General features: G+C 38.5%; 1 protein-coding gene across 1 annotated transcript; it reads left to right on the forward strand.

Moving 5' to 3' along the window:
• The first annotated feature begins 560 nt into the window (after positions 1-560).
• On the forward strand, positions 561-6,629 carry LOC139457520 (methyltransferase-like protein 27). The gene is made up of 5 exons (XM_071238907.1): positions 561-668; positions 1,242-1,373; positions 2,312-2,450; positions 5,372-5,464; positions 6,412-6,629. Exons 1-5 carry the CDS (start codon positions 561-563, stop codon positions 6,627-6,629), a joined length of 690 nt encoding a protein of 229 aa, XP_071095008.1.
• The last annotated feature ends 3,392 nt before the right edge of the window (positions 6,630-10,021 follow it).

The raw sequence follows: 10,021 nt of genomic DNA on the forward strand, positions 1-10,021 counted from the left end.
TTGTAAGAGAGTATGGCGTGTATTATTCTCCTGTAACTTTGACTTTTTAAAAGGAAGATTTACTTTATGCAATGTTTAGATAATACCTCATTATAGACTTGTCCAGTTAGAAAGACGACACAAATGAGTAATTATTACTTAAGCCCCTTGGTAACATACAACTGACCCAGAACGAGTGTCGATTACTCGAAAAAATATTGATACTCTGCTGAAAGCAGTATCATCATAAGTATCATGTACGTAGACAATAGTCCGTGATTGTGTCAAATATCAAGATCAGAAATTAGTGAAATGACTAAATGTAAAACAATAGGCATGTGTTTTTCCTAAGCAAAAATTATGTTTTGAACACGGAAATGCTTATCAATTCGTTATCAAGGTACTGAGGCTGTAGTACGTTCCGCAACAATGAAATGTCGTGAAAAGTATGTGTTTTTTACAATCTGGATGTGATGTCATTAAACCGGGTGTGCTATTAAGTTTTTATAAAGAATATATTATTAAGTCAGCTAGATTCATAATATACTTGTTTTCCCTTTTCCCAAACCTTTAGTTTCAAAATGGAAAACTCAGGAAACTTCGCATTTGATGACTTTGGCAAGAGAGATGGCATGACCCCAGGCAAAGTTGCCGATGTCTTCACAAACGCCGCTGGCACTTACGATGAGGTAAGGTGAATGTCATCAGGCAGGTGGACGTCACATCATAGAGTGTTGGCTGTAGGTGAAGTGAATGTCATCAGGCACGTGGACGTCACTTTATAGAGTGTTGGTTGTAGGTGAAGTGAAATTCTGTCATTTCATTAGGGTAATATATTTACAACGCCAGATCTTTTCTTCAATATTTACACAGATGCAGATATAGATACCACCACAAACATCTTCTTTTCCTTCTTCTCCTTAATACTTACCATAAATTATGGACACCCCTCCTCCTCCTCCACTTCTTCTTCTTCTTCTTCTTCTTCTTCTTCTTCTTCATCTCTTCTTCTTCTTCTTCTTCTCTTCTTCTTCTCTTCTTCTTCTTCTTCTTCTTCTTCTTCATCTCCTTCTTCCTCTTCTTCTTCTTCTTCTTCTTCTTCATCTCCTTCTTCTTCTTCTTCTTCTTCTGATACATTGCACACATATGGGTTAAACCACATAGCCATAAACCGACCAAATGGATTAGGTTGTCAGACTCTGTGACTTCGTTGATTGCCTGTGACCGTACCGCGACTTTTAAGGGATGGTGTACATTTGTAGGTGTGGGCAAGCCGAAATTACAGAGACCATATATACATAGCCGAGGGTATGGCTGACTACTTTCAGGCAGATGTGAGGGATTCTGTGAGAATTCTTGATGCTGCTGCTGGCACAGGAATGTTAGCAGAGCAGGTGAGCCCACTGTGTGGAATCATCATGTTAGTGAGTGAATGAGTGAGTGAGTTGGGTTTAACGCCGCTTTTAACATTATTCAAGTTATATCAGCTTAATGTGGGAGAAAAGCCCGAAGTGATGCAGGTCTCAGATGTTTACCACTTCGGTCAAACCCAGGGGCATGGCTATGGTGTTGACAAGCCTAGAAATATAATCGGGGCGAACTGGGATTCGAACCAATAATCATAGCTTTCTGGCGTGCCCAAGGGATGCAACTCTGCACAGCGAATTGCAGCGCTTTAGACGACTGGGCCAGTGATTCTTTGGTGTCACTTGTTGAGACGGAGAGTGAATCATGATACAATATTTGAGAATCGCCAGCTTCAGGCCACGTAAGTGATGATGCTATATGTGAGGATCCTCGTTAAGAACGTTGTGACATTTGGTGACAGGAAGTCAGTTTGTGTGAGATGGTACGTGGGTAGCAGTGTGAGTGAGTGACAGTATGAAATATTGTGTGAAATTGAGTGACAGGACGTCAGTTTGTGACTAAGGGTGACAGGTTTCAGATGATTGAGGAAAAAGGATTCAGTTAGTGAGGAATAGGGTGACATGAATGAATATGCGTCACAAATCATAAATAAAAACAAGAAAAACACTTTCCATTGTTTCGATTACGAAAACGTTCGTTAACAGAAATGTTACAGGAATGGGAAAATAACAATTAGAAGTGTTTGCTGAGCAAATTGGTTTTGGCTGTATCTGTAAGTCTCTCATAATAAAAATATGTTTCAACTTATAGACTGCGGGAAACTTGTGAGTTTTGTGACTGAGAAATTAAGATGTAGGTGGGAAAAAGAAGGTGGTGGCTCTCGTGACAACAAGAGTTTGTGATATTAGGATATGGGGGATATATGAATGCCGAAACAGTTTAAAATATTGATTATATGTTTCAGTTGTGGGCAAGAGGATTTAGTCAAATTGATGGCCTTGATCCATCGACTGGTATGATGACTGAAGCAATGAAGAAAGGCGTGTACACAGATTACTACCTGGAGTTCATGGATGGACACACCATTAAACAACTGGTCACAGGTGAAATGTTAGACAGATTTTGGTTTTCACCTCGGTAACATGACAAAACGAGTTACGAGTCAGACTATAAGAAATCGTCACATGCTCGACGTCCACATGTTGTGCCACCCCTTACAAATCGTGATATCACCAACACACGTCAACAATGTGTACACACTGGCAACACATGGGTAATCGTCGCTGTTTATTTGGCATCATATGTATTATATAGAGATTACTACACGAGTGCCTGTCAGTATATATAGAAGAAGAAGAAGAAAATTGTTTTATTTAGGTGTCACCCGGCGTTGTATACAATAATATTTCAATTTGGTAAAATACAGGTAGATATATATATATATAAAGAATAACGCCAGCCGGTCTATAAAGGCCATGAGACACATGTTACACAGTAAAAAGCATGTTATATAAAAAAGAAGTTTATAAAACCACTTAAGTGCATTTGAAATACTAAGAAAATTAGAGGTAAGAACCATGGGGTTTTATAAATTATGTAATCAGGGACTTACGACGGTTATACATTTTAGACAATGATACGGCTATTTACACAGGGAATTATTGGACATAAGGTAGAGAAACTGGTCAACTGTGGACAGCTGAGGGAAAGAAGGATTAAGAGTAGAAGCAAATTGAAAGACGACGTAACGTAAATCAGCATAAAGTTGACAAAACATAAGAATATGAAGTTCATCTTCAACAGAATTACTGTTGCAGAACTTACATATTCTCTCCCCAAGGAGGATAACTGGACGTGAAAACCTACCAAGTTCTACCTGCAGCGGGAGTGTTCCACAGCGGAATTTACTAATCTATCAAGAGGAGAATTGACATAAGCTTCTAGATCTAAACTATTGTTAAACAAGCGATATGTTCGTAGTTTATTTCCATTAACGTTTCCTTTGTCATCCCATAATTGGGTAAACCAGTTAATATAATCAGCAAAGATCAAACCCATGTCACCACAGACTGCAACATTCGGGGTTTTGTTACTCACACTGAGAAAAAAGCGACATGCTCTGATTTGGATGTTATTGATACATCTGAATTCCTTAGTTCCCCAGATGGCTGAACCATACGATAAAATAGGCTGCACAAGGTTTACGTAGAGGGTATTATAAACACTTTAAGGTAAATCACCAACCGACTTAAATTTACATTGACACCCCATGCATGACTGGCAGACTTGGCTAGCTCGTTCACTGTAAAATTTAGATCAAGATGCTCATGAAACCAGAGACCAAGATATTTGTATGCATGAGTATAATCAATGACATCGTTACTTAAAGTAAAAACAAATTTGGATCGGGGTATTACATTTGGGCGGAAATAGATGACGTTTGTTTATTTAACGTTTACTAGCAAGCGCCAACGAGACAGCAGTCGCTAACACACTCAAGCATACGTTGCAAGCAAAGCAATATCGTCTGCATAAAGCAGAGTACTCAACATTGTATGATCAATGTATATACCGCAGTTAAAATTGTTGATTTCACTGACCAAGTCGTTTACGTATACTGAAAATAATGTCGGCGACAGAACACAACCCTGTCGAACTCCAGAATAGACTGGGAATATATCAGTGTGACTGTTGTTTATGAGTTAGTGTTGTTATACATTGACTGAACTGCATGAAGAAATTTACCATTTATACCTAGACACATACATTTGTACCACAGACACTCTCTATTGACTGTGTCAAATGCTTTTTTGATGTCAATGAAGCATAGATAGGTAGATTGTTTAAAATAATTCTTCTATTGGTAATTGAGTACAGAGTATATAGAAGAAATGTTCTTGAGTACTACGTTTTGTGCGAAACCCGTTCTGTTCGTCAGCTAGAATGTTATTACTGTCTAACCATGTATTTAACCGCGTATTTAAAATGTAAGAATTAAGTTTACATGGAATTGATAAGAGAGATATGCCTCTATACCCGAAGGGATCACGGGGATTTCCATGAGCTTTTTTTAATGAGATTAATGATACTTGTTTGCCAAATGTCTGGACAAGTGGCATTTTTAAAACAAAAAGTAAACAATTTCAACAGTAAATCAACACAATAACTGTTTTTAGATCTTCTGAGCTTCTCTTTATAAAGATTACTACACTCGTGCCTGTCAGATACCATCTTACAACAAGTTAATATACAACGAGTAAATATCCGATATTTAGATTTCTATGCACATAGTAAATAACGCCGTGAATTGTGATTTGGCGCGATTCACGATGTACCTAATTTTCAGTCACTTTCAGTAATTCTGCTTTGCCGAAAATGACAGTAAATGATAAACAGAAGGGGAAATTTAAAACTGTGAAGAGTATTAGTTTGCGTGATGTATTTTGAATTTTATGCGACTTTGAAGTGAGGGTTGAAGAGAAGGGGCATATGTGTCGCTGTGGCATGCAGGGGGTTTACACTTTAAAAAACCCGATAATGTTGACATCACAACAGATAATGTAACTAATAATAATAACAAATAAACTCGCAGACGAGGACGAGTTTGTTTATTGTTATTATTGTCATTATTATTATTATTAGTAGTAGTAGTAGAAGTAGTAATTACACGGTCCTGTGGTTCAACACAGACGTAGGTGAACATTCGACTAAAGCACGAGCAACTTTTCAATGAGTTACAATTAGAAAAGTATTCATCATCTGACCTCAGGTCATCACCATGGAGGAGCCAATCACGGGACTGAAATTCGATCTCACACATATGTTTGATACCAGTTATCTCAAATGGGTTTCTCAACCACAGGTGTGAAAGAAATGTTTATGACTGGTGGTTATTACTGGCAGGAAATGAAGGAGGCACTAATAATAACCGAGTGATGGTACTGACATGTATGTTTGTATGTATGTGCGTGCTTGCATGCGTGCACGATATGTATATATATATATATATATCCTCTACTTTCAGACAGCTACAACGGTTTGGTTGCTGCTGCTGCTTTCAACACAGGTCTTTTACCTTGTGCTGCTTTACTGGAGATGGCGCGACTGGTGAAGCCAGGTAACAAAGTTTTACTTTCCCTTCACTCACTGGACATGAATCGTGTGTCCTTCAAGTAGGAATTAACAGACACTGTATTACCTTGACTTGAGGACTTTCTTTATAATTATGTCCGGGGAACCAACTAATATGTAATGATTTAAAAGAATCCCACATTGTACAGACACGCCGTGATTCAACTGGGATACTGTTTAAAACACTCACTCAGTTATTTCGAGGAGGGCGAGGGTGTGGCTTTGCTTTTGTTTCTCCTGTTACAGCAAAGCAGCTGTTTATATAAATACTTTTGTTAATTGTTTTCAAGGTAACCATATCATCGGACAGAGGCCCACAAATAAACACACCCTTTCCTTCACCATTTTCCTTTGACACTATACAGAATCACGCACACCTCCTTCATTCAAATACATCCTATTCTTCTTATGATGCTTTACCCTTTCCCTTCATAACATTACACATTGTTTTCCTTGATCTTTGCTTTGGATTTCTTGTTCTTGTGCCAGCAACACACGACTGGGGACAACAGAAATGGGCTAAAGGCATTGTAGCAATGTGGGCAAACGAACATGAAGGTGTATATTATGTTTTACATATTGCATGGTTTATTTGGTTCTACCAGGAATACGATCAGAAGCGTCCGGGGTAATACTATCAGCGTACCTTTCATCAAACTCGAAATAGTCCAACACTGAAATATTCGTATAATGTACAAATAGGTTCTTTTTACTTTTCATTAAATCAGAGATCCACGAGATCCATTTTAGCTCTCCTGACTGTTGCTGTGTCAAAGTGTATTTTAACCTATAAACAAATCAGCGAGAAATTAGGACCTCGAGTCTGAAACTATGACCATTTCAGTAAATATATTTCCAAAGTTCTAAGCTATTGCGTAAGTCCCATATTTTTGACAAAAGAACCGATCTGATTTTCGGTGTTGTCTACTACAGGAGGTCTGATATGCTTCGGGGTCCCTGACGCTCGCTTCACTGACGTAAAGGAATACAACAACAGACTGGAACCTCTGATGCAGCGGATAGAACAGGATGGGCTGTGGAAACTGTTGGACAAGAAACACTATGATGACTTTTATGACGATGCAAATCCTGGAAATGTCTTCAGATATATTGTTTGTGCTTCTGATGTCAATGTAAAACAATACGTATAAAAGCTTTGTCATGCATGTTGACGTTCTTTCAATGGATACAACAATGTTGATGAAATCCATGAATTATTATAACGGCTGTAGTGGTGTAGCATGTACATATTAATCCAATTATTACTGAAACAATATCCCCTCATTACAAAGCACATTGTGGAGACTGGTATGCACAGTTTAACAGATTATGCAACCTCGTCTTGCTCATCCTTTTCAGTCGGAGCTGTTAATCCGTCTACTATCTTCTTGCCACCAGGTGGCGCTTTCCCATTTGAAACAATATAATATTTCTCTTCAGTGTATTTACTCTCCGTTTGTTAACTAATAAAATCCTTCTATTGTACAGGTCTTTCATGGTCTTTTATTAGTTTTTCCCTGAAAAAGGAACGTGCTTTGGAGATTTTATCAGCTTTCACACCCCGAGTTGCATTCTGGTTTTCTTTGCAACGCATGTTTTGTGTTTGTGAGAAAGGGGCTTGTTGGTGTTATGTTCACCTACTGGTAGTTTTCACGTCAGATTGAAGAATGTAGCAACCAGATGGAATGCGCAGGTGACGTGAGCAGACTCGTCTTGCTCAGTTTTTTCAGTCGGAGCTGTTAGTCCTTGTACTTTCTTCTTGCCACCAGGTGGCACTCTCCTATGTGAAACAATATAATATCTCTCTCTTCAGTGTATTTACTTTCCGTTTGTTTACTAATAAATTCCTCCTATTGTACAGGTGTTTTGTGGTCTTTTGTTAGCTTTTCGTTAAAAGGAATGTGCTTCTGAGATTTGATTGGCTTTCACACCGTGAGTTGCACTCTGGTTTTCTGTGCAAAGCATATTTTGTGTTTGTACAGTCTCACGTCACACAGTCAGTACAACATTACTTAACACATGGGACGGATGGGCGATATCTAAGGGTCGTGGTGGGTGTCCTGAAAAATAATAAGTTGTAGGTTAAAAACTGATTTGCCTTCACCTTACAAAGAACAGAAATGTACGTTTTGAATTACTGACCGAAAAGCAAAGAAACCCAGAAAATCCCCGGCAACCACTGAAGTTCAAAAATACTTTCTTACGAAGCAGGCTAGAGGATGTAACTTCCTGCATTAAAGTTCTTCTTCTGTGGATATATGGTTTCCAAACCCTTAACTTGACTTATTAAACCTGAAGTGCATATATTCTTTTCATGAAGGTGCACATTTTTGTTTTATGGTTCACTTACAGGAGACAGGATATCATTAAAAATGGAAGTTCTAATTAAAGTACACTGAGGCAAGTACTACCTCAGACTATGAGTTGTGTGTTGGCAGCTGAAGATCCTCCGGTTCCTGCATCATCTTCGAGGCTCTCTCTTTCCCTAGAGCACCAAGCAACACCTCTAAGCACTGGTAAAGGAAAGAGTATCACGTGATACCATGTCCGCATGGATGTCTGTAGCAGTTATCCCTTTAGCTTGCAGATACTTGTTGACAGAGTGGAAGCCAGTTTTGTCCATATCTATCTCGAGAGAATACTTAGTCACTTTGATGCCAGTGGAAATATGATACCTGTTTGTGTATCTGGTTCAAATGCAGCCTGTAAGCATGGGAAGTACATGTTCTGTGATATATGCAAACAAATATTTTGCCCAGTGTGCATTATACACACGCAACTGGTAAACAATCTCATGCACGAACTGCTGCTGTAAACATCGCCTCAGTTTGCTGTCAGTGTTTACAGAAAAAGTGCTCTCGGAGTTTTGACCTCATGTTGGTGTCGCTGGTATGGATTACCAATCGTCTTCATGGCGTCTAAGGTTCAACCCATGAAAGACTGAATAAGAAACGCATTCAGTACATGAGGCATGCCTCTTCGCACTTCACAATCTTCAGTGTTTAAGAGTTGTTCAATGGCTTTTCTCACCAGTTAAAAATCAACCTAGATTGAGATAGTTAGGGAGGTAGACGGGAAGTAACAATGACAGAGACATGAAGTGACAATGACAATGACAATGACAAAAAAAAAGACATAATGTAATTCCAATTCCGTATTATCTACATTCCAAAACTGAGGCAGCCTTAAAATCCTTCAATTCACTCAAACCCATTGAGAGAGACGAATGTGAGAATACCACATGAGCTGCAAGTATAGGCGACACAGAGTATAGTCTGTTCTAATTAGGTTGCAGGTCATGCACGTAGAAACCGGTAAGCGTGTTGTGAGATTTCCACTGGCAACAAAAGACGACTTGTTCTATTGAAACAGAGTTCCATGGTGCTGGTTGATTCATAAGGTTCTGATCTCATGACCTGTCAAGGCACCCAACGTTGGATTAGAAAGGTTTGAGTGGAGGTAACTTTAGCTTGTTCCCAGCACATCTAAATCTCCTTGAGTCTCCAACTCAAACTCCTTACCTGCACAGTTCTCTCCCTTGTTCCCTGCCCTACTCAAACTCCTTCCCTGAACAGTTCTCTCCCTTGTTCCCTGCCCAGTTCAAACTCCTTCCCCGCACAGTTCTCTCCCTTGTTCCCTGCCCAACTCAAACTCCTTCCCCGCACAGTTCTCCACCTTGTTCCCTGCCCAACTCAAACTCCTTCCCCGCACAGTTCTCTCCCTTGTTCCCTGCCCAACTCAAACTCCTTCCCCGCACAGTTCTCTCCCTTGTTCCCTGCCCAACTCAAACACTTTCCCCGCACAATTCTCTCCCTTGTTCCCTGCCCACCTTAAGCTTTCCTTCCTTGTTACCACACAACTTTAAGTTTGTTCACTGCATCGTCTTTTCCCTTGTTAACAACACACCTCAACCTTCGTCCAACATCAAAAAGTAAACATCAAAAAGTAAACACCATATAGTAAACATTAAATAGTAAACACCAAATAGTAAACATTAAATAGCAAACATCATATAGTAAACATTAAATAGCAAACATCATATAGTAAACATCGAATTACAGACATCATATAGCAAACATCAAATAGTAAGCACCATATAGGACATATCAAAAAGTAAACATCATATAGAAAACATTAAATAGTAAACATCTGATAGTAAACATCAGACACTGAACATCAAAAAGTAAACATCAATTGGTAAGCACCATATAGGAAATATTAAAAGTAAACATCATATAGTAAACATTAAATAGTAAACATCAATTAGTAAACATAATATAGTAAACATCAAATAATAAACATCAGTTAGTGGACATCAAATAGTAGACATCATATAGTAAACATCATATATATAGCATCAAATAGTGGACATCAAATATTAAAACATCAGTTAGTGGACATCAAATAGTAAACATCAAATAGGAAACATCATATAGTAAACATCATTTAGAGGACAAAGTAGTCGAGATTTTAAAGTAAACATCAGATAGTTGATGTCAACTAGTAAACATCAAAATGTAAATATATATCAATTTGTAGACAT

The sequence above is a fragment of the Haliotis cracherodii genome, unplaced genomic scaffold (assembly GCF_022045235.1).
Source record: "Haliotis cracherodii isolate W230 unplaced genomic scaffold, xgHalCrac1.p SCAF_12, whole genome shotgun sequence".
Classification (NCBI taxonomy): domain Eukaryota; kingdom Metazoa; phylum Mollusca; class Gastropoda; order Lepetellida; family Haliotidae; genus Haliotis; species Haliotis cracherodii.